The following is a 25438-nucleotide window of genomic DNA, read 5'->3' as shown; positions in this document are numbered from 1 at the left end:
ACACATCATAATAACCTGAGTATAATCTGATCGTTGGACTACCTAATTAATAAACTGTCGTTATACATTCGTGTTACTATGGAAACACTGATACTAAATGTTTGCGGCAATATGCAATGTTTTACAGGACATGTGTAATAAAAGTCATTGTATAATACGTCATTTTGTCCTCTGTTTCTGTTTTTTTTTTGCTGCAGGTCTGCGGATTTTTCCCCGTACCAAGACACCTTCTCTTCCAAAATGGAGGACTTGACCTTGAAGGAGACGAATAATGACAGACCCAGTCCTGGCACACTCGTCTAACACACACACACACACACACACACACAAAAGTGCATAAACGCTGGAACAACAAGAAGAGGCTTGTTTTATAGACAATATGGAGTCCTAACCAGAACCCAGTAGCTCTGATGTAAACACATAATCCTGTTCTTACAGATCACACTTAAAAAAAAAAAAAAAAAAAAAAAAAAGTTAACAAAGAACTGACAACAACAAACAAACAAAAAAAAACACTTCGTCATTTTTTCTCCATTTAATAGGATGTAACGGTGATTTTTCTTTTTAAGTACGATCACGGAGAAGACATAACCCAGGCAACTTCACCAAGGTAGCACGTGCATTTTAAATCACAAACTATACGTTTGACGACTTTGTCGTGTCCGTATTAGCATCACTCGGATTTGCTTTGCTGAATGTTTCGAATTTATATTGACCGTCTGCTGAAATCAGTATTAAAATTTCAGGTCTTTTCTCTATAGATCAGCTTCAACTCAGATTCGCTTTTTAATCAAAAGGGTCAGGATCTTTTTAATAAATCTTTACACACGCACACACACACACACATACACATAAAAAAAAATTCCTATGCAAATTAGAATCAAATTACTAGAAAAAGATAGATGAATAGTGTTTAATATATGATTGTTTTAGGTTTTTTTTTTTGTTTGTTTTTTTTCCCTCCCGTACAGTATCCAAAATGGTGTTTCTGACGAGAACGTTCAACCAAATCTGAAAAAAATGTTACTCTTCCCTGAGTTTCTTAGTGTTTTACAAATTTTCGATCGTGAGCTTTTGCTTTTCTAAAGCGGAAAACAGACGGAAAATCTCCTCTGCCGAAGCGAGGGAAGTGTGAGTGAATGTGTGGGACACGAGGAAGAAACAAAATACACACACTGCTGGTGTATGCAAAATCTCTGATGAGAACAGTGTGTGTATGTGTTTGTATGAGAGAGAGAGAGAGAGAGAATAGATTTGACTGTTGCTCATTTGTGTCTCCTTGTTCAGTATTCACACGCAAATGGCCCTTTACCGAGGTCACTTAGACATCTCAGCTTCACGTTCATTATAATTAGATTCAACTGCTAAACGTAGAAGAGCTTGATAATGGATGAGTCCCGATTCCACTCCGTCGTAACGTTATTTATTGAATGCTATATATACCTGTATATGACACTTCCTGGGGCGGCTGGTATAAAATAGGCTAGCAGGGCTAAGCCCCGCCCTGTCTTTCAAAGATAAATATAATCTTTCCTTTTTGGGCATCAACATCAGATAAATTGCTTTTAATAAAATGATTAAGGTGGATGCGTTCGGATTTTTTGCCGAACGAAGCGCAGCAGGACCACAAGCGAAGCGGTCATAGGAAATGACCCCGTAATACGAGGAAGCGAGACTGGGGCTGATATCTTTCGAGCGCACGCCGTAGATTTCACATAGCCGGGACTAGATTTTTGACTAGATGTTTTACACACACGCCTCCGTGCCATTAGAAACATTAGAAGGTTGCATGGGAAATACTGAACGTGGTGAATGTGTATTTACGCTATCATCCATGTATCCGCCTGAAATGGCTTTGGAGGCGAAACTAAAGGTACGCTTGAGGTCATAAGCTAACGTACGCCGTACAGAATCTGCGAAAAGTTCATCGTTTCAAAAGAAACAACGTTTCAAAAGTGTACACACGCTTGATTCTTAATGCTGTGTTGTTACCTGGATGATCAACGACTGTTTTGTGATATCTGCTCATGAGTCCCTTGTTTGTCCTGGAGCAGTTAAACTGTTCTTCAGAAAAATCCTCCCCGTCCTGCACGTTCTTCGCTTTCCCAGCATATTTGACTCCTTTCCAACAGCGGCTATATGATGCCGAGATCCATCTTTTCACACCGAGGATGACTGAGGGGCTCGTACACGACTGTTACAAAAGGTGCCAACGTTCACCGATGCAACACGGTACATTAAGAACCACGGGGGTGTAAACTTTTAAACAGGACGATCAGTGTAAATTCTTTCTTCGTTTTTTTTTTTTTTTTTTCCCTTTTCAGAAGCTACATAAGATATCCGCACGTTTCCCAGCAGACGAAATAACAACGATCCCTCTTATTATTTCTTTATTTTTATTATGATTTCCCCTTTCGCAGATTCTACAAGGCGTACGTAAACTTACGACCTCGGCTGTAGATAGGCTAAGTGTCCATCGTCCACCTGAATGAGAGGGTTACCGTTTTTTTCTGTTTAACACGTTAGCATGAGGAACGCAGTACCGTTCTTCTCCCGTTGATCCTCGAGACCTCCCGCTCAACCCTTTCATTGTCAATCTATTGGCCAATGGAGACTTATAATGTGGGGTAATCGAACCAGGACGCCAGCCGACTGTCGACCATCGTGCCTAGCAGCAATAAGACATCAAAAAAAAGAAGAAAATGTAAAATATATAGCTTTAGGCTCATGTAAAAAAAAAAAAAAAACAACCAACCCATATATAGTGTAGTTCGACATGCGTCTGTGTATTTTCTCACAGTCGGATTGTATTTCAGGCTAAGACTGGAAAACAAAATAAAACCCCACGTCAGGATTGCAGGCTAATCCAAATCAATGTATCACGCTCTGGTTTTTTGATAGTGTTATTACTGTTTTATAAATTAACTCCTATTCCAGCGCATGCGGGTACTCGGTTATCAGCTCTGCTAACCTCCTATTCACGCCCTAGTCCTGTTGATTTTTATATCTCTGAACTGAGCCAATAGCGGTCCTTTTCTCTCAGAAATGAAACACTCAGCGTATTCTCTGTGAAAACTGTTATACTCTTTTATTGCTGGTTTAACTCACCCTTGTCAACTAACTATCAGTGTTATATTTTCACCAATTGTAAAAAAAAACTAAACACCACACACACACACACATTGTATACAAAATCATTTATCTAAATCGCAATTTTCATTCACTGTTCAGACTGGATCTATATATTCACTCCATCTACACAACATAGCATGCTAGTTTGCTAGCTAGCTAATATCAACCAGCTATTTTGCAACCTATTATGCATAGTTGCGGGGGGGGGGATGGGTAGCTGACTGCGTATTACAAAGGAAATCATATGAGAAATTCACTCCGTTTTCCTCCTGAATGTGAGTACGAGTCGACGAGGGTGTGTTGAAAATAGCAATGAAACGAGCGTATTTGTGTATTAAGACAATGCTAACGAATGCTACTACTAAAGCAATCAGGAGCCTCCCTCGGTTTATTCGGGAAGCTCTAACCTCGTCGCCAAATGCTGCCATGTTCGTCTCAGGACCAAAACTAAAAGCTGCTCCCACTTCCTGTCATTAAACTCAACAACACGGCCGATTGGGTAGCACCATTACGAAGCCCGCTGAAGTGACATGGTGATTATTTTTCAATAAGGCGTGGCCTTGAATTTATATATTGAAGCCACAAACGAAGTATCTCATAGCCATGAGTTATTGCGCTGTGGCCACGAGAGACCGACGTCGCGGTGACAGAATTGTTTAAGTCAGCAAGTGAATATGTTGTGGGAACGTTGTATCTGATCCATAGACTGCGGTTAATTATTTGGAGGGAACGGCTGAAATAAGTCTGTCAGAAGTTTCTTGGAGAAAACTATACATTATCTTATGACCTCAATATATTATCTCATGGACTTGATTATCTTGATATTATCTTCTGGTCTATTTTTTGTGGCCTAAATGTATTATATTGGGACTTGACATATCCCTGTGGCCCCATTGTTATATTGTGGCCTCAAGATATTATCTCATGGCCTCGTTATATTATTTTGTGCCCTCAATATTTCAAATTGTGGCTTTGATCAATTATTTTGTGGCCTAATTATCTTGTGGCCTCAAGGTATTATCTCATGGCATCATTATATTATCTTGTGGCATCAATATTTCAAGTTGTGGCCTTGATATATTATTTTGTGGCCCTAATGTATCATCTTGTGGCCGTAATATATTATCTCATGGCCCCGTTATATTGTCTTGTGGCCACAATATTTCAAATTGTGGCCTTGATATATTATTTTGTGGCCCTAATGTATCATCTTGTGGCCTCAAGATATTATCTCATGGTCTTGTTGTATTATCTTGTGGCCTCAAGATATTATCTCATGGCCTTGTTGTATTATCTTGTGGCCTCAAGATATTATCTCATGGTCTTGTTGTATTATCCTGTGGCCTCAAGATATTATCTCATGGCCTTTTTGTATTATCTTGTGGCCTCAAGATATTATCTCATGGTCTTGTTGTATTATCTTGTGGCCTCAAGATGTTATCTCATGGCCTTGTTGTATTATCTTGTGGCCTCAAGATATTATCTCATGGCCTTGTTGTATTATCCTGTGGCCTCAAGATATTCTCATGGCCTTATTGTATTATCTTGTGGCCTCAAGATGTTATCTCATGGCCTTGTTGTATTATCTTGTGGCCTCAAGATATTATCTCATGGCCTTGTTGTATTATCCTGTGGCCTCAAGATATTATCTCATGGCCTTGTTGTATTATCTTGTGGCCTCAAAATATTATCTCATGGCCTTGTTGTATTATCTTGTGGCCTCAAGATATTATCTCATGGCCTCAATATATTATATCATGGCCTTGTTATATTATATTGTGGCCTGGATATATTACTATGTGGCCCTAATGTATTATCTTGTGGCCTCCATACGTTATCTCTTTGCCTCAATATATTATCTTGCAGCCTCAACATCTCTCATGGTCTCAGCATATTATCTTATGGTCTTGATATAATAACTTGCATCCTTAATATATTAATTTGTGCTTGCAATATATTATCTCATGGTCTGAATATATTATTTCATGCCCCCAATATATCATCTTGTTACCTTGTTGTATTATCTTGTGGCCTCGATATATTATCGTTTCGCCTCAATATATTATCTCGTGGGCCTCAAGATATTGTTTTGTGACTTTGGTATATTCTCTTGTCACTTTGATATATATTAATTCCAGGCCACACCTTATTAAAAAAATAACCACCATGTCATCTCAGAGGCTCTGTATACTACAGATACAAGGCAAAACATTTTTTCTATATACATGGCAACACAAGTGACCTCTGTGAAGGTCACTGAATGTTTACTTTGCTGACTCCAGTTTACTAAGCAGTTTTGTAAGTTCTATTTTCACTCCTACATTCATTGGCCAGGAGCATTTTTATTTCGAATGGATAATAACAGTTCTTCAGAAATAAATCCGTGTTGTTCGATTTAATGTTATTGACGCATTTTGGTATAAAACACCCTGACGATGCTTCTGTCTACAATTTTTTTGTTTGTTTTTGTTTTGGTTAACAAAAAAAAAAAATCAGTTACTAAGCAATGTAAATTGTCTTCATAAAAAAATGTAAATATATTGTTGTATGGTAGAGTACCATGGGACTAAAGGCTCTCGTTACGGAAAACCGATAATAATCAAAAAGCAGATGTAACAAGCTCTGGACACTGGGCAAAGTTCTTTTCATGGAGATATCAGATTTCTGCAGCACACTAAAGATTTCGTTTGACCTCTGGTGACCTTCTGTCCCGCGGTGCCCTACTACAGTTTGCAATATTCTTGGGGAAACGAAAAACACCAAGTAACTATGATGAAATTGTACATAGTTTGTTTTTAATAAATAATAAAGCTTTTTTTTTTTGTCTTAATATGCAAACAGTGTGTTGGTGTGTTTCCTTTTCTGTGTTGCATTGCCAACTAGAGCAGATGTCAGTGTGTTGTGTAAAAACAGTAAATGAGTGTCTTTATAGCCTAATAAAGATAGGCAGTATTTCTTGCATAATGCTATTGAATTCTATCATGGATTTATCTATCTATCTATTTATTTATTTATTTTGACATGTTCTCCTATTTGAGATTTGAAAAATAACAATCTGAAAGGTGACTGAAATCAAATTCACCCCAAATATCCAGTACCTGATCAGTCAGAACATGTTTGAGGACCATCATTTAGCAAGCAAACAATATCGGTATCTCAACACTCAAATTATTTTCCATAAACACACACTCTTTAGTTTTCAGGAGCTAACAAAGAAACCTGATGGCTGTGACATCAGCATAGGACACAACCACTAACTTCTCGCAGGTCTAACGAAGATACGGCACCGACCAACAAACTTGGCTACAAGAAATACTAAAGAACACTTGAAATATTTCAGTGTAATCGTATTTCATCTGTCGGAGTGGAGTTTTTCTTTAAGCCTTGCATTCTTGCCAGTGTTTATTGTTATTGCCACGTTGTGGTAGGGATAAACATCGTCGCTTCCATTGTTTCCATATTTACCGACGTGCTTGTACGCTTGTATTTTATGCTCGCCGAGGTTCAGTTTTGCATTCTTATTGAAACATACACTCATCTGTCCTTTTATCAGGTACATCTACCATACAGGCGCACTTCACAGGTATACGACTACTAATAACGGTGCTGATATATGAATGGATCAGGTGCATTAGTAATGCTAGGGTTATTATACACCTGCTGTGCTGAGAAACAAATAATATCTGATAAGATACTGGTGGTCCAGTCGTGGTCGCTTTTTACTGATGTACAAGGTAACATATGGACTACGGTCAGTAATTGTGTACCTGCAAAGTACACACAGGGTTGGTGTACATGATAAGGTTTCACCAATGAAAGTAGGTGCACCTAAAAAAAAAACAGTGCCTGTATAGAATGAGGGGGGGAGATCCGTTATGTAACGGGTTGTCTAATCAACTTACACACACTACAGGGTGTGTGTGCGTGTGTGTGTGTGTACCGGTAGGCAGACCTCTTTACCCCTTCTCCTATTGGGCAACACTGCTGTAGTCTGATACTCAGGCTATGTGCAGATAAATACAAAGGCCGAATCCCAATCGCACATCAAGTGCTCTACGCAGGCAGCACAGGCCAATATTTAGACATCAGAGCTAGTGCACTCAACGTAGGGAGTGAAGAGATATTTGGTATTCGGCCACAACAGTCAACTCAACTTGTGGACCATGAAGAAAGGCTTGTCTCAGCGAGGTTAATGATGGCCAGAAATAGTACAGACCGTTCTTCGGGATGTTTATCAGTCGGATTCTTTTGAGGTAATATGTGAGTAAAACAAGAGGATAAAGTTCTCGCAGAGTTCTTGCCCGCTAGCTAACGGCATCCGTTAGCATAAACACTTCCTTTAGTCCAATGCCGAACTGTAAGAGATTTAGCTAGCAGTCCGTGAACTTACAAACGTGAGTATGTGTTTGTTTGTAGTGCGAGTATTCATTATAACACATTTATTAAACGCGTTAAATTGCAAAACGCGTTGTTTTGCGTGTACTTTTGTTTGAACGAGACTTGTGTAACCGAGGTTAGTTAGTTAGTTAGTTAGTTAGCTGCGTTTACAGTAGCTACGGTCACTTGACCAAGCGTGAAGAAAAGTGATTTCCATAGCAACTAGCTAATTAAATACATTAAATATATTAGCGTTGTTAGCAAGTGCTTATATCGTAATGGTGGATAAACTACGCAGCATAGCTTTAGAAATGTTTGTCGGCATCAAGATTAGCTAGGTTTGTAATGCCTTATTCACAGCTAGTTACCTCTTTTCTAGTTCCTATTATTCACTAGCGAAAGTTGCTAAGAAGACTAGTTAAACTAGCTGAGTGTGTGTTTTTTTTCTTTATTTCTTTTTAATGTTTAGTTAAGTTTGAGGGTTTTTTTTAATTATTAAATATTAAAATATTTAAAAACCCACCCTTCCTTAGCTACCTCAGGTGGAAAATAATACCTACAAGCTGAAATATTTTGCGTCCAAACTATCCATCGTTTCCTTTTGGTTATTCTGGGAACCATTTTGTAACGTTTTGGGAACGTTTTATTTTTGGTAATCATACAAGACATATTTTCAAAGTTAAAAAAAAAACATTTTTATGTATATATTTCAGCTTATACAAAGTTCTGTTGGGAACTAAAACTCAGAACATTTCCCAGGACCAAAAACAAACGTTCCAGGAACTTTCTGGAAACCAGTACTTGTTAATTAGGTAACTGTTATAACTAAGCCATATAGCTTAGTTATAACAAGTTAGTTAGATATAAAAGGGCTGTTAACATTATATAATTGTGCGTCTTTTAAGAACCTATTCCTCTTGAACATAAAAACAGAAAAGGTTTACGGTACGACTTTAGTGTGTAAAATTCTTTACGGTCACCTAGTACGGGTAGTTTTGCTGAAATCTGATGAGGCGCGTGGACGCGGTTCAATTCATAATCTTTAATGTTATACAGTCGATCATTGTCCGCGTTAATATGTGCGAAACTTCACTGGCTAGCTTTATCTAGTGTCTCGGCGAGCTCTGATCTCCTCTGCAGAAAATAAATACATTTAAAAAATGCCTGTAGTATATTCAAAACTTCCCTCGCAGCTGAAGAGGTCTTCAGCAGCAAAGAAAGCGGTCTTCCTCCTCATCGCTGCGTACGGAGCGAAAAGACTCTACCCGTACATTTCTGAAAGGCTTAAAGGACGGTCTGATCCTCAGCACGGTAGACTGAACGTGCATCAGGCGAACGGGGAGCCCCCGGAGGTCAGGGAGACGCAAAAGAGGAAGAGAAACTCTCCGTCTGTGAACCGAGAATTCTTTTTGCGCTTAAAGCGGCTCCTGGGAATCCTTTTCCCTCGGCTTTTCTGCAAAGAGCTGGGTCTGCTGGGTATCCACTCGATCGCTCTCATTTCACGCACGTTCCTGTCTATTTACGTAGCCAACTTGGATGGTAAAATCGTGAAGACCATCGTGAAAAAAGACCCCCAGGCATTTGTGTGGGAGTTAACCAAATGGCTCCTGATCGCTATCCCTGCAACGTTTGTGAACAGCACTATCCGTTATCTGGAAGGCCAGCTAACCCTGGCTTTCCGCACCAGGCTTGTGTGTCATGCCTACCAGCTCTACTTCAGCAATCAGACCTATTACCGTGTCAGCAACATGGACGGCAGGCTGGCCAACCCAGACCAGTCTCTGACAGAGGACATGGTGATGTTCGCCGGCTCTGTGGCCCACCTGTACTCCAACCTGACCAAGCCCTGCCTGGATGTGGTGATGACCTGCTACACGCTGATTAAAACGGGGCAGTCTAAAGGTGCCAACACGACTTGGCCTTCGGTGATCGCCGGCATCGTGGTGGCGCTCACGGCCAAAATCCTGCGGGTCTTTTCCCCACGCTTCGGCAAGCTGGTGGCCGAGGAGGCCAAGCGGAAAGGGGACCTGAGGTACATGCACTCACGCATCATCGCCAACTCGGAGGAGATCGCCTTCTATGGGGGTCACAAGGTATTCTGATTACTGATGTAGACTCAAGTAGAATCCAAATGTCTGTTCTTTTAACCAGTGTAGAAATGAGCAAAAGGCTGTTCTGTTTTAGGAAATCCATCGACGAGCGGTATGACGCGACTCAACTTTCTGTTACCAGTCCAGAGTTGCATGTCCTGAAGTGTTTGGCTCCTTGAATGCCACAGCAGATTGCCAACAATTATTATTTTATTCATTAAAGTATGACACATCATACTTTTAATCAATTTATAGTCACGATGAATGTTGTGGAGTGCCCACAAAACAAGTTCATTCCTGTTACCAATTATGTTATAACATCTGCATTACGACAGTTCCATCATCTCTCTCTCTCTTTCTCTCTTTATCTCTCTCTCGCTCTCTTTCTCTCTCTCTCTCTCTCTCTTTCTCTCTCTCTCTCTCTCTCTCTCTCTCTCTCTCTCTCTCTCTCTCTCTCTCTCTCTCTCTCTCTCTCTCTCTCTCTCTCTCTCTCGGCACCATGTCACGTTACCAAGATGCCACAAAGTCGTCCATCCTGAAGGCTTTCCCTTTGACTGTTACAAAGCACTTTGACCCCAGAGACTCCTTCCATAAACGTGAAATAAACGTCTGTTTACAGAAAACTTCACCATCAGCGGACGTTTAAATGATTAACTTTATGTTTCGGATGAGATTCTAATTCAGATTAAATTCATAAAATGTAATTGTTGGCAATTGTTGTGGTATAAGAAGAATAAAACACTCCATGACATATTATTATTATTATTATTATTATTATTATTATTATAGGAAAACATTCAACTTCAGGGACGTAACTGCAGTTCTGTGTGTGTACGGCCTTATTACACTACTCCATTGTTGATTATTTTCCTTTTAACAGCACACCCCGCATAAATGTTTTATTTTTTATTTGATATCTTATCTTGCCATGTTACCCAGCCTCACGTGTCTGTTCAGTTATTCTGGTGCTTTGAGCACGTTGCGACGTTAGTGTACAACACGGGCCCCATAAACACACGTCATGTGCTTATGCAGTAGTTGCTATTCCTAGACCAAAGAAGCATCATGTGGTTTGGAACAAAGAGAAAACCCTGGAATCTCTGTATCAGGCTGTTCTGACCCTCTGCGTGCACACACACACACACACACACACACACACACACACACACACACACACACACAGTGGAAAGTGGCCTTTTGGCACACACAGACTGAACTGTAGGCTTTCATTTCACAACATCAACTCAGTGACCAGTGACTGATTTGGAAAAGGACCCTAGACTATAGGAAAGGGACATTTTTATGCTTTTTGCTGCTAGCTGTGAGTTCATTTGAAAGTCTGCGCCGTTCCAAATTTCTCACAATGCTCACCTGCTGCGTGTTCGCTTCTGCCGTTGCGCCCCGCGTAGGTGGAGATGTCGCAGCTGCAGCGGAGCTACGAGGCGCTGCGCTCGCAGATCAACCTGATCCTCTTCAAGCGGCTGTGGTACGTCATGCTCGAACAGTTCCTCATGAAGTACCTGTGGAGCGCGTCGGGTCTCGTCATGGTGGCCGTGCCCATCATCACCGCTCCGGGTTACTCCTCACGTGGTACGACACACACACTTCTCAGTGCACACTCACATGTTGACACTCACCAGGTCGTTACGGGGAGGAGAAAAAATAACGCAAAAACGTGTCAGACTGTGGCGTTTGTGGATCCGAGCCCAAAACTAAGCGAATAGAATGGAATTAATTCAGGATTTGTTTTAGAAGTTAATCGCTAATGTGTTGCCCAGTGAGTCTCTCTTAACGTGAAATCACACTAGCACTAGCGACAGTTAGCATGACGGGTTTTCAATGTAAGATTCGTAAGTCCGATTGACATTTGAATCAAGCAAATTTGTCATAATGGGATAAAACAACAAAGCGCTTACGGCTGCACAGTTCGTCCAACCTTCCCACAATTCTCTGCTCTCATAATATTGTTTCTTTCCTGCATTGGGGTCTTTATATAACAGTCTTTAGTTAAAAAAAACAAACATAAGCATTGCTCGGACAGGTATACAGGCTGTAACATGAACAACAGGTTAAAGTCCCCGTGAAGTACAGCATTATTCGACGCGTTGACATAATTTCCACTGAAACAGGAAGTCAGGGCGGGACGTATCCGAGCCAACAGCCAAAGACCAATGCTTGCTGATCTCGACTTCAGCAAGTTGATCTTTTTTTTATAATTTTGTCAGCAGGACACTTTAATCAGAACAAAAGTATTGATATTTCCGGACATCTAGGAGCGCTCCAGTAGGTGGTGACAAAGCCTTATATACCACGTCATCACGTGAAGTAAAATACACGCAGACCTGTTCACTCGAAGTGAATGATTTTGTCCTCATTTAGTTCAAAACGAGAACTAAAGTAAGTCTTACGGTCAGGTTTTATACCACAGTGCTGTTGAATTCTCAAATCTGATTGGTCAGAAGGTGTTGATTCATTTCCTGTAACAGCAGCTCTGATAGTATTACATTAATGCGCTCATTCTGATACTTTAGTCCTGTCATGATTTATTTATTTTTTTGCTGTAATACACGAACACAGCTTCCTTACTTTAACACTGTGGTGTTGTTTTTTTTACATGCTAGCTCCTAGCCTGTGGATGACTTAAGTTTATACAGGGTGACCCAAAGTGTCTAGATACAGTAGCTTCGTCGCGTTTATTTTTTTAGATACAGAGGACGTGAAGCAGGCAGTGATGGTGATGAAGGAGGAAGAGCTGGTGAGCGAGCGCACGGAGGCTTTTACCACAGCCAGGAATCTTTTAAACGCGGGAGCCGACGCTGTGGAGCGGATTATGAGCTCCTACAAGGAGGTGAGATGCTCCATCGTATCCTAAAGGTGGTGGTATTGGGCTGTTACTAGTATTGAGGAACAAGGACTTGGTAACGTTTATACATTTCGTACAGCTCGTATATTATTGATGTAACCTTTGAGGTTAGTAATTGTTTTGTATGTTGTCCACGGTCTCTTCTCGTCTTAGGTGACGGAGCTGGCAGGCTACACGGCGCGTGTGTATGAGATGTTTGATGTGTTCGAGGAGGTGCGTGTCGGTGTGTATCGCCGATCAGTCGAGGACCCACAGGGCACAGAGAACCATGGCGGTTCACGTGAGGTGAAACACGGGATGAGGTTGGAGGGGCACTTGCACGTTAGGGGTGAGTTTTGCTTCGTTGGCTGGTTTAACTTTTATTTAATTATATTCAGCATTCAGCTTGCAGACTTATTGAACTAGTTAAATCAGAGTTTATACTACTTCTAGAGGAGTGGTTCTCAAAGTGGGATCCAGGGACCCCCAGGGGTTTGTGAAGTATATCGCTAGGGGGTCCGTGATTTAAAAAAAAATGTTGCTACAGTGCTGGAAAGTTATTATATTTAGGCGTCCAAGCCCCAAAGTCAGTTCAGACCTCATTTGTTCTATCAGTGGAAAGGTAAGGAGCAGAAAGCTACGTAGCTGTAATGTTATTTTGAAAAATCTCACGTAATAAATGCATACTGAGGGGGGTCTGATTTTTTTTTTTTACAGTTAAAGGAGTCCCTAGCTACAACAGGTTTGAGAACTACTGCTGTCGAGACTGGAAAAACCCCCCAGTTTAACTGTATTTGTGGTCCCAGCTCAAGCCACGATGCAGTAAAGCAGTGCTTCTCAACCGATGCTTCATGAGGCGGACATGGAAAATAAGAACGTTACAAAATAATTACGTTTATATCACATAATACATTAACGTTTACTTAATACGTCTCTGCTCACTACGTTTTGAAATACTGCATCACTACATTTCTCGATAATCACATATTTACACACTGAAAAAATCATTTATGGCTCGAGATATTTAAATTAAGGGCAGAATTTCCTCTTCAGAAAAATACCGCATTGTAGCATTTACATATCGATATCGTAATATCTGTGTGGCTACAATACGTGAAGTGCATTAAGTTCTTGTGTATTTCTATTTAGAGTTTCGCATAAACCTGTTCGCTGTTAGCTAGGGTCATTTCAGTTGAAGTAAATTGAAATGTTTTTACTTTTCTAATTGAACATTTTTATTATTATTTCTTATTTCACAGTATTTGACGACAGAATTGTGGTACTTTTGCCGGTTCTGGTAGCGAATTTATGCGCAGTGTGCTCTTTGCCATTAAAAAAAAAAAAAAAAAACTTTTTCAAATTATTTTTAAGAATTAACCCGAAATTTTGAAGGGGTGCTTTTATTTCAAAAGGCATCTGGTGTTTGTTGTAATCAGCTTGTGACTGTTCATTGATGGTCAAAAACTATATACCTAAATAACTAAAATAGCTTTTCTCAGCACGGTTATTGCACTAGCTACAAGTATGTTACGTATGCGTTCTCTTACTTTGAGGACATAAGGAAGGGTCTCAGTGAGCTTTGTGGGAATATTTTGGCTTCATAAACTGACCCATGATGCCTTCTAAGCATCAGAAACAAAATTCATTTTAATTTGTTTCCTGACTGTACATGGACATATATAGGGATTAAATGGCAAGTCTGTCTTATATAAGTATATATATATATATATATATATATATATATATATATATATATATATATATATATATATATATATAGTTAGTTAGGTGCCAGGTTATTAAAATACTGATCAAGTAACTAACATACACACTTGATTAGATTAGATTAGATTTTTTTTTTGTGTACACCACCAATCGAGAGTGGATATACGCTTTAAAAAAGAGCTTTATAACTTTAAGTGCGTTTGTTTATCAGTTGTAAAGTCTCATGCTGAAAATACCAGTATCAGTAATCAATCACATCGGTTTCTGCCTGTGTGTACACATTTATAGCTCTTTGTCAGGACTCCAAATATCCTCCTGTAACCCACATGTGCCCCCAGGACTCCAAGTATCCCCATGACACAAATACAAGCCCCCCCCCCCCCCCCCCCCAACAGATACTTGGCTGCTTTCCAGAAAGAAAACACGAAATGTTGTTTTCATTTCCAAAATATTTCCCGTTTACTACTGAAGTTGTGTAGGATCTAGCCGAGACATTATTTAGCTCTACTAATGCATAACCTAGATGTTAATGTAAAGCTGTGTGTGTGTGTGTGTGTGTGTGTGTGTGTGTGTGTGTGTGTGTGTGTGTGTGCGCACGCAGGTCAAGTGATTGACGTGGAGCAAGGCATCAGGTGTGAGAACCTGCCTATTATAACACCTGCAGGCGATGTGGTCGTGTCCAGCCTCAACATCAAGGTATACACCTGAATATAAAGTGTGTTTTTACACACTTTACTAGAACCACGGCTGATTTTCTGTACTCTGAGGAAATATGTTATTGAGACTAAATTATTATTTTTCAAACCGTTATTGCTGCAGTCACTGTATCAAATGCAGGCGCATGAGCCTAGGCACCAAAGTACCACTGATGTACAAGTCTCATGTATATATTAAATGTATAACGAGCGAATATAGCATTTCACAAAACTTTAAAGTTAGTTCAAAGGTTAGCCCTAACAATTGCAGGTAAAATGTCAATTAGATTCCAGTTATTTTAAAGGTTCATGAGGAAGGACGTTTATATTGTATTGTTTGGTGGACTGTGATCTTGTTTTTACTTCCTGCCTGTGGTTTGACTTAGTTTAGCAGAGGCTTTTACCAGTGGTGCGGTATGCACGGCCGTAGAATAACACAAACGCACGGCATTATACTGTAGGTCATTCATTTATGAATATATCGGAACTTCGGTACAAGGTTCCGTTAGTTCTGTAAGCCTAGGTTTAACTTGCTATAGATTGACATTTTCAGAAGTTAATTAAACACTTGCACTGTATATATTTTCCTGAGGAACCTTCAGGAAATCAAAGGGAAACGCTATCCCATACTAAGTTACTTTATCTGTTTGTTTACTTCTTGCTAATTTCCTGACCAATGATATGTCGTTAAGACCATTAAAAGCTTAATATTGTGACATTTTGGGCTTGGAACACTAAAGAGCCCTAACCCCTAAACCACCACCACCACTACCACCACCAGTGGTTTGTCTTAAAAACGTCTCGTTATAGTAGTCATAAACTTCCCCGTGTTTCAGTGTTCTGTCAGGAAAAAATATGAAGCCTTTAATCCAGGTGTTATGTTGACAGTTGCTAGCGCAGTCCACCAAGCGGTGACAGTAAATCAACAAAGATAAGTTACGTGTGACGAATGAACTATTGAGAAAGTTTATTTAAGGATACGCTCATACTATTTCCATTCATTAGCAACGCATAGTAAGTTCGGCCAGACATTTTCCAGTTAGTCCTGTTAGTCAGTTCAGAATAAATTCGAAGATCCATCCATCCATCCATTTTCTATACCGCTTATCCTACTGGGTCACGGGGAACCTGGAGCCTATCCCAGGACGCATGGGGCGCAAGGAAGGGTACACCCTGGACGGGGTGCCAATCTATCGCAGGACACATTCACGCATCCGTTTATACACTATGGACACTTTGGACACTCAAATCAGACTACCATGCTTGTCTTTGGCGATCATCCAGTAAATTTGACGATCATCCAGTCAATTGTTTTGTAGGTTCCATGCAAATAATATTAGGCAACAGAAAAAGGCCTGAATGCACCTCATCAAGAAATCCAATTTCTATGAATATGCAAATTGAAATGACCCTAATCTTACATGCCTCAACCCCCCACGCCCCTTTTCCTGGTGAACCAATGCTCCCAGCAGTTGCATACTGAAACCTGATTTGTATATATTAAGACACGATAACGCTTACTCGTCATGTGATCAAATCCTACCTCGGGCTGATATTGTCACTTTCGTGTTTTTTTGTTTTTTTTTCTCTCTGCAAAACCAAAATGATAATCAAACCCAACTATATTAGTGATCGCTCAGTGTCTGCAGACATAATCGTAAGAGTCCTCCAAGTGTATTTTGTTAAATACAGTTTCATTGAGTTTGTATACGTCGCATGTTCTGTAGACCCTTGTTTTCTTAACGAAGTCAGTCGTTCTACACCAGACCCTACGCTTGTGATTACTCGTGTTTCCTGTTAACTTCTGGGAAAGCAGGCTTTGCACTCCAAAGCCTGATGCCTTCTGGCCCGTTGCCTGTTTGCCAGGAACAATGTGTTGATTATTCCCAAACACCACCATCCCTCTCGACTCATGGAGACAGGCCTTCCTGTGATGACACGTTGTTCCGCTGAAGCGTTAAGGAGATCGCATCGCTAATAACCCTCCGTGCCTTTCATGCAGCAGTCATCTGCCACCCGCGTGACTCGAAGCTGTTACCCACAATGCCTTGTGAGACAGATTTAAACAGCACCACGCCTCCCCTTTTTATAGACACCGGGAGAAATTTGTGGGAAAAGACAGTGATATCATTAAAGAGCGCGTCGAAGCGTGGCAGCCGTTTCCAGACGAGAGTGTCGGGCTGACAGATAGTGCCACTGCCACCGAGTTAAAAAGAGGGGCACACAATTTATGTAATTTCTTCTAGCAAATCAAGCAATCACTGAAACGCGCTTGTAATTCCAGTGTGTGCCAACCACTTAGACAAGTTTGCTCAGTCTCGAAATAGGAATTGTTTTGAGATTTGAACCCAGATGTCTTTGTGGAACTGGGCAGAATTCGGTTCATCAAAGCTGGGCGTTATTTGAAAGCGATGTATAACGTGCATCTGTTTCAAAATGAAGCAGTTATTATAAAATTTATTTAATCTCTTTAGTGCTTCAGAGCTCCTGTTTTCGGTTGTTTTCAGCCACAGGCGAGACTTTCAGCACGTATGCCTGATGCCCGAGGACATGATTGGGCTCCTTTAGTTCCGGTGAAAAGAAAATATTAACGCTACAGCATACAAAGACATCGTATATAATCGTGTGCTCCCAGCTTTGTGCCAACGGTCTGCGGAAGAACCACATATGGGTGTGATGGTCAGGTGTCCACATACTTTTTGACCACCTCGTGTAATGTATCCGTGTAGAACACATGTCAGGCAAAGATACTAATAGATTAAGAATGAGATATGCACTATTTGTAGTCTTAGAGATGCGGATGCTTTTTCAGACGGAAAAAAACAGTGGGTTTGAGTTAGTAGTGTATTTGTGTAGTTAGCATTACACCTTAGATAGAGACCAAGTAACCACAACGACTCTGTGTTGTAAAGTTGGATAAAATCCCGTATAAACAGGCTTCGTTAAGACTCTCTTTCATGCCTGTCGTTTCCTCAGACCTTTCATTCGTCGAGTTCTACAGGTGCGGATTTGAATTTTCTTTGCATATTGTTTATGATGAGCAAGTTCTATTACGAGTCATTATTTAGTAGACGGAAATGTAAACGGTGATCACACGTACGCTACAGATGCGGTCGAGTTTAGGTTGAGCAACATTTAAATAGATCCACAGACGGACACACGTTAGCCGGCTAGGCTTTAACAAATAACGCAGGACGTTTTATCCGCTAATTCCTCTGTCTTTTCTGTCTTGTTCTTCCGTGCGCATGAAGGTGGACGAAGGAATGCATCTGTTAATCACGGGCCCGAACGGCTGCGGTAAGAGCTCGTTGTTTCGGATCCTGAGCGGCCTGTGGCCTGTGTACAGCGGCGTCCTGTACAAACCTCCGCCGAAGCACATGTTCTACATCCCACAGAGGTACAGCTTATTACAGTAACCGTAATAATAGTGTATAAGGAAATTCATGGAATCGATTTAACACTTAAATCCTTAGTTAATTTTATGTTTCATGCCTTTGGAATTGTATGGACGTGAGCAGAGGAAATCTTGAGCTTGAACGTAATCGTCTATCGTCCTCCATTAGGAACGAGAATGATAGACTAAAGGCTGGTCGCACATCACAGGGTGCTGCCTTGTTCTTAATTTTACCATTAGAATGACCCCCAACTGTTTAGAAGTTATGGAAGTGTGTGTGTGTGTGTGTATGTGTGTGTGTTCATTCTCATTTCATGCCCTGCTAAGCTAATTAGTAGTGATGAAGGTGGTGATGAAGTGGAGCAGGTTCTGAGAGCAGTGGGTCCAGATGGCCCTGCAGAGCGACTGTTTGACGTGACCGCCTCATTGCACAAGTGAAAGAGATTACACCCGCGGCAGCGGCAACCGAACATGGCTGCGCAATAATACACTTGTTTCTAACATCAATTAAGTCCGAGATATGTTTAAGCTCATTGTGGCTGAACAATAATCTCGATAATCATGTGTGGAGAGTGTTGTAGAGGGAAGTACAAGTAAAATAGGGCATAGATTAGAATACATAGAGAGTAATCAGTGACTGTCGCCACACTGTCATTTGATTATTTTCCTATCTTCTGTTTTGAAGCGCTTTATTTCTCTTCTACAACATCAATTTGCCAACAGTCACAAATCTGATTTAATTAAGGAATGAGATGTCATAGTTTTTGGGGGGCAGGGGTGGCCTAGTGGTTAGCACATTTGACTCACACCTCAAGGGGTCGGGGGCTTGAATCCCGCCTCCGCCCTGTGTGCACAGAGGTCGGATTTTCCCCTCGAGGGGTTTCGTCGAGGTACTCCGGTTTCCACATTGTCCATAGCGTACGAATGTGTGTGCGCTTGTGAATCGAGTTGTGGAAAATCTGTGAAGCAAGTTACTCCCAGTAATTACGTACGTTATAGAAGCTATAAGCAGTCCTTCCTCGACTTGACTCTCTTTTACACTCTCCCGACGTTAATAAGATGGAAAGAAATAACGCCACCTTACAGAGAAACAGCAAAGTAGAGCGTCCTCCGGCCCGAAGATCTTCCCTCGTCGGAAAACTTTAAAACGACAGCTTCACCTCGGACTGTTAAAAAAGTGCTGACGCTGAAAAATGCCTGCTACGGAGGACGTGACCACGTTGCGGAGCGTCCGCCGCGCACGTCTCCGTTGAAGTTTTTCCTACAGACGGGATAACGTATCAGAACGAGCGCATCGATTACTGGACATCTGTGATGCGCCTTGCCTACCGTCGGAGCAGCTGCTGTAGAAAATAAACCGGCACATTCTGACCAATCACAGTCGAGCATTCAACAGTGCTGTCTACTTTAAAATGCTAATCTGTGTGCATCTTTTAAAGCGGTAGTTGCAAAAATCAGTGAAGCAAACTTTGCACACCGAGCACGTCTCAAAAGGAAACGCTGCGTCCGTTTAACTCTCGGCCAGATCAGTCCTCTGCTCGTGAACGTGAAACGCTTTCCAGGGGACCGGTATGGATTTGACCTTCTGCACAAGCGCGTCCGTGCCTTACACGTTACACGTCATTTCCTGGGCAGGGTATCTAAAGAAGACTGTATGTTTTAGATGTAAAGGCTAACTTTTATTTCAATGAAACGATTTCTTTTTGAACGTACTCTTTTTTTGTTGTTGTTTTGTTTTGTAATGTGTGTGTGTGTGTGTGTGTGTGTGTGTTCACGCAGGCCGTATATGTCCGTGGGCACTCTGCGGGATCAGGTGATTTATCCCGACACGGTTCAGGAGTTGCAGGAGCGAGGGTTCACTGATCAGCATCTGGAGGGAATCCTGCGCACCGTCAACCTCCTCTATATCCTCGAGAGGGAGGGAGGTGAGCACTTACTTTCATCAGTAAACACTTTACTGAGGTTTTTTTTTTTTTTTTTTTTGCTGCAAGTCCTGCATAGACACTGCTCATTTGAGCGTTTCTCAGCTGTAACAGACCTAATTCGTCTGATAAAGGGCTTGATAATGTGATCATGACTTAGACTTTTATGGCTTTAGTATAGATTTCTCGCAAGCCAATTGAATTGAGTGTATTTGTGGGAAGAAACCCAGGCACTAACTCATCGTCAGGATACAGTAGGAACAGGGTAGAAGTCGGTGCTGTTAATCATCACTCTTGCTTATTGAAAGGGTTTAGAAGTAATGAGTAATATTGACAGCTTAGACTGTGCCTAGACTGAGGTGGTTGATGCATGGTGTTTTCGGCAGGTTGGGATTCGGAAAGTGATTGGAAGGATGTTCTGTCTGGAGGAGAGAAGCAGAGAATGGGCATGGCCAGGATGTTCTACCACAAGTGAGACATTTCATGCCTTATCCCAACACCCAGAAGGGAAATCATGTCTAAGTCGGGAAAAGAGTGCCTCTTTCTGTGAAAAACACATCAGACATATTACAATTACAATATCGAAGAATATCGTCTTGGCCCGAAGTGTGTAGTGCAACTCAAAATACTGGGAAACTTTTCCAACATACTGAGATACAACTACAAAGATGATGGAGGAAAAAAAAAATAAAATCCTCCGTGGCAACAGATTGTTTTTAAAATTCTTTTCACGCTTGTAAAGTTGACCGTGATTGATGTTTCTGCAGTATGTTGACCGATCTCTGCTTTTCTGATTTCCTCCAGGCCCAAATACGCTCTCCTGGACGAGTGCACCAGCGCCGTTAGTATCGACGTGGAGGGCAAAATCTTTGAAGCCGCTAAGGATGCTGGGATCGCGCTTCTCTCAATCACACACCGTCCATCTCTGTGGTGGGTCTTTCAGTCATCTTTCTCACCAGCAGCACGCTCCTGCACCTCCGGATGAGAACTGAGGAGCAGCGCCAGAGTAGCTTGCAGTCCAGGAATAGGATTTTAACAGATTGGTTTGATGTAAATTAAGAAAAAGACAGGCATGATAATTACGGAAACAAGATGGATATTCTCAGCAATACAGCCCGTCACCGCCACATGGGAATTGACAGATGTTCCTTATAAACGATTAGTTGCTCTAAGTATAAAAGACTTCCAAGACTTCTTCACTTGGACTGTCAGGCACGCACGCACGCAGCGACTCCTTTACTAGTCAATCGTTGGTATTTAAGGACAAAATGAACGAGATTTCAGATCGTCTAATTATTACTGTTTCTATTAGTATGCTTAATGGCCCGTGTTAATTATGCCATATGGTTCTCCTCTCCTCTGACCACAGGAAGTACCACACCCACCTGCTGCAGTTCGACGGCGAGGGTGGCTGGCGCTTCGAAAGGCTCGACGCGTCCACGCGGCTCTCGCTGCAGGACGAGAAGCTGCGGCTGGAGACTCAGCTCTCGGGGATCCCCAAGATGCAGCAACGTCTGTCCGAACTGTGCAGCATTCTGGGTGAAGACAGCAGCCTGCCGAGCCCCACGGAGACGGAGGGGGAGCGACAGGGGGAGGAGGAGAGAGAGAGGAAGCAGCAGGAGGAGAGGGAGGAGAAAGACGCGCTCCCCGGTGAACAGGGACAGGGCCTTATGGAGTGATTCGATGCCAGGAGACGGAGATGATTTGAAAGCCAGCTGTTTGTGTGAGCGTGTCTGTGCGTGTGAGTGTGTGTGAGTGTGTCTGTGTCTGTGCGAGTGTGTAAAATTATTAGCTCTGATGTGGTCTTTAGGGGCTTTCCTTAACCACGTTTTCCACTGCATGCATGTTTGTTTGTATGTGTGTGTGTGTGTGTGTGTGTGTGTGTGTGTGTGTGTTAGAGGTTGGAAAAGCATGAGGCTCGTGCCAGTTCTTGCAGGTGCAGCAGATGATGAAAGCTGCTCAATCCCATGTTATTACAATTCTCTACAGAATTTGCACAAACTCTCTGGCACCCTGTGTGTGTGTGTGTGTGTGTGTGTGTGTGTGTGTGTGTGTGTGTGTGTGTGAGGAAGTGAGAACGGAGAGAAGGGAGTCATTTGGGAAAGGTCTGCTGTCAGACCACTGACTGCAGTTGTGTTGTACTGTTCTTTCTAATAACAGTTTCACGATGCCGATATAACGTTAGGGATTACCACTCAGTGCTGTAGGCTTCTTTTTGTGCCGCTTTTTTTTTTCCCACAAAGGGCAGAAGGTTTGATTTTATACTCCGTCAGTTTGATGGTCAGGAGTGGTTTGTGAAACTATGAATCAGGGTTGGGCAATTATGCCAAAAACTTGCATCACGATACGTACAACTTTCTCCGAATTTAGTTCTTGTTCCCCTCCTCTAGCTAGGCATCCCCAGTCATACGACACTTACTGTACCTATCTTCGAGGATAAAGCCTAACTTGTTTTATTTAACACGCCTGGAGGAGCGCTCTAACTGTACTATTCTGTATTCACGAGATGAGTAACTCCACAGTTCACTAGGAAATCAGTCGTCAGTAACAGAGTACCTGTGATGCAGTCGGTTTCTCTTTTTATCAGGGTATCGAGAGCTCTGAATACGCTCATATGGGTGGAGCTAGAAATGGTGCAGATGGCTGATTGGTCAAACAGGCGCTGTTTAACTAACTGGGCATGGATGGCTGTGGAATTGTCAGGATTCAGACCTGACAAAAGAGCAGAATCTTATACGTTTGCACAACTTGAGAACCCACGTGTCCGAGTGTTTATTCCTCTTAAACGACTCGCCAACACCGTACAAGTCGCAGTTACTATAGCAAAAGAAAAGAAAAAAAAAAGAAGAAGAAGATTTTATTATTCTCGCGGCCTAAAACGTGTGATTTTCACTGCGGCTTTTTTCTAAATTTGAGATGCAGCTTATGTGAAACTTGAACGTTTGTTGGTAAATGAGACCTTTTTAGCCGTACTCATGTTCACGGATCGTAGAGGGCTTTGGCCGAACGCACGCTGTGACGACGTCACATGCCGCGTCATAGCCCAAATCCGCGCTGATTTTGACTAATTCATTTCTGCAGTCGCAAAATCGCGACGTCCAGGAGGGACCGATATAGAAACGATAACATATTCGAAAAAACTCGTTAATATGAACTCTTGACTTGTCTTACAGCTCGCAGTACGCTCAGAGCTGCTGCTAAAGAAAATGAATCAGCACCTTCCGACCAATCGGGTTTGAGAATTCGACAACGCTACTAGCTGTTTGCTTTTCAGACTAACATTCGGTCAGTATTACGTATCGTGATATCGATGTTACGTTTACGTGTCATGTTTCCCAACCCTACTACGAATGAATGATCGTGCGAAAGACAATGAGCCGTGGTGTAGCGACCCGCTCCGATAAACGGTCACTACTCACTACGGTTCACTCAGCGAGAGCTGCCTGTAAGGAAGCGCGCTAACTTCCCTTGTTTTATCTTTGCTGTAGCAGTCTGTAGCGAATTGATCTAATCCATCACTGTAGATGCATCTCGATTCACTTTTATTACCATTCTCTGGACTACGTTAGATTTAGTAGAGCTTTTACTCTTTAAAGGACTTTGTTTAATCACAGTGATGTAAAAAAAACAACAAAACAAACCCTGACGTCTAATGTTTATGCGCACAAGTAAGTAGATCGAGTAAATGCCACTTTGAGCCAGGAACGCGGCGTGATGTATCAGAAATATATCAGCGGTTTAATACGATCTTGTTCTAACAGTGAAGGTTTGTTTTTTATTAGATTACCTCCTCTTATATATGATGAAAGTGTCCTTCAAATTTCAGTTTCATTCAGAAACCAAACTGATTTTGAACTCAATCGATTGACTGGTGTTGGATTGTAGGCAAAAAAAATAAATAAATAAATAAATGAATTGCTGCTTTAAAAATGTTTAAATGTGCCCACTATGTTTATAAAATTGATTTTTATGATCCATGTTGTTTAGCCTAAAAGTAATAAATTTAAGTCAGATTTTGCACAGATGGTTTTGTATCACGAATATCGATGATACGGTGTAATCCGATGAATTTTCCACGTGGCGCATGTGTTAAATATGACTCTTTCAAAACTAATATTGTGAACTTTCTTTGAATTTTTTATTTTTATTATTATTATTTGTTGTTTTTTTTTTTTTTTTTTCAAATGTTAACTTTGGATATACTTCGACTCTGTGATCGAGATTTAATTTGCACATTTGCCTGCATGACTAGATTATTTTCCCATGTTCGTAGAATCTAATAAATCCCATCGTTTAGAAATCCACACACTCTGCTCGGATGCTCTCACCCGTTTGTCCGAGATGTTCCTGTCTTTTTTTTCTTCCACTAGCGCTAGTGTTCTGATAAGAGGCTTGATTTGATTTCTGGTGCGCAGAACATTCATGAATAATTCATCATGGTGGTTATATGATTACAATAGTTTTGTGGTGTGCAGAGCGAACACACTGCGAGTTTTATTGCTGGGTTTTAATACACTTCTAATTCTGTACACAATAAACGCAAACACGGTGAGGTAAAATGCAGAGAACACACAAGACTCTGTGTGGAATGTTTACATGATATGCAAACGATAGATGAAGAATGAACATGTACAGTCAGTTGATTATTACAGAATCGACACCCTTAGTCAAAGCAGACCAGCTGGTTTTTATATTTTGAAGGCTTTTATTGCTGTTTATAATATTCTGCTCAGTAAAACGGTTCATAGCTGTATAAACAGTAACCGGCTATTTAAGTAATGGCAGCACCAGCAGTCTGTAGCAGCATGATTAAACCAAACATTTCCTTTCATGGTAAAAATGAAGAGGACTTTTTGGTTTTTTTGTGATAATGTTGATATTAATAGGTTACAGCATCTATCAGTGGAAAGCTGTGAGAGAAGAGAAGTGAACACAGCTCTAATTAGACATGGGGTGATCAAACAGAATCGAGTATTTTCCACAAAGTCTAATTAAAGGTATAATCTGTGATGGTGGTTTTGAAGTTAGCTGAATGTGGCTGTTTTCAAACACACAAAAATACATACTATCTTTTAATTTCCTCCTTTCAAAGACCTTAAATTCTGTCCTAGTAGTGATATACTTACTTAGTCCTCTGATAGATTTAATATATTTTGGTTTTGTTTGTGTCAGGTTGGGTTGGGTTGGGTTAGATTTGGTTGTGGTAGATTGGGTTTGGTTAGGTTAGATTGGTTTAAATTAGATTGGGTTGGGTTAGGTTA

General features: G+C 41.2%; 2 protein-coding genes across 5 annotated transcripts in view; both read left to right on the top strand.

Moving 5' to 3' along the window:
- Nucleotides 1–5962, top strand: part of ccdc120a (coiled-coil domain containing 120a) — a 62248-nt gene extending 56286 nt beyond the window's left edge. For all 4 annotated transcript variants that reach the window (XM_017468763.3, XM_047155730.2, XM_017468762.3 and 1 more), the window contains one exon: nucleotides 198–5962. In XM_017468763.3, coding sequence (XP_017324252.1) covers nucleotides 198–303 — 106 coding nt within the window. In that variant the 3' untranslated portion in view covers nucleotides 304–5962. The remainder of the gene's footprint in view (nucleotides 1–197) is intronic.
- Nucleotides 5963–7104: 1142 nt separating this feature from the next.
- On the top strand, nucleotides 7105–24481 carry abcd1 (ATP-binding cassette, sub-family D (ALD), member 1). The gene is made up of 10 exons (XM_017467487.3): nucleotides 7105–9602; nucleotides 11009–11189; nucleotides 12305–12447; nucleotides 12616–12790; nucleotides 14768–14862; nucleotides 18113–18258; nucleotides 20035–20180; nucleotides 20564–20648; nucleotides 20982–21107; nucleotides 21547–24481. The coding sequence occupies exons 1-10, from the start codon at nucleotides 8670–8672 to the stop codon at nucleotides 21854–21856; spliced, it is 2340 nt and encodes a 779-aa protein (XP_017322976.1). The 5' UTR covers nucleotides 7105–8669; the 3' UTR covers nucleotides 21857–24481.
- The last annotated feature ends 957 nt before the right edge of the window (nucleotides 24482–25438 follow it).

This window comes from Ictalurus punctatus, chromosome 5 (genome assembly GCF_001660625.3).
Source record: "Ictalurus punctatus breed USDA103 chromosome 5, Coco_2.0, whole genome shotgun sequence".
NCBI lineage: Eukaryota > Metazoa > Chordata > Actinopteri > Siluriformes > Ictaluridae > Ictalurus > Ictalurus punctatus.
This window is presented reverse-complemented; position numbering and strand designations above follow the sequence as displayed.

Coding starts and splice junctions, on each gene's coding strand:
- abcd1 (XM_017467487.3), top strand. CDS start 8,670: ATGCCTGTAGTATATTCAAAACTTCCCTCGCAGCTGAAGAGGTCTTCA. Junction 20,649..20,981: donor GCCAGGATGTTCTACCACAA/GTGAGACATTTC, acceptor GATTTCCTCCAG/GCCCAAATACGCTCTCCTGG. Junction 21,108..21,546: donor ACACACCGTCCATCTCTGTG/GTGGGTCTTTCA, acceptor CTCTGACCACAG/GAAGTACCACACCCACCTGC.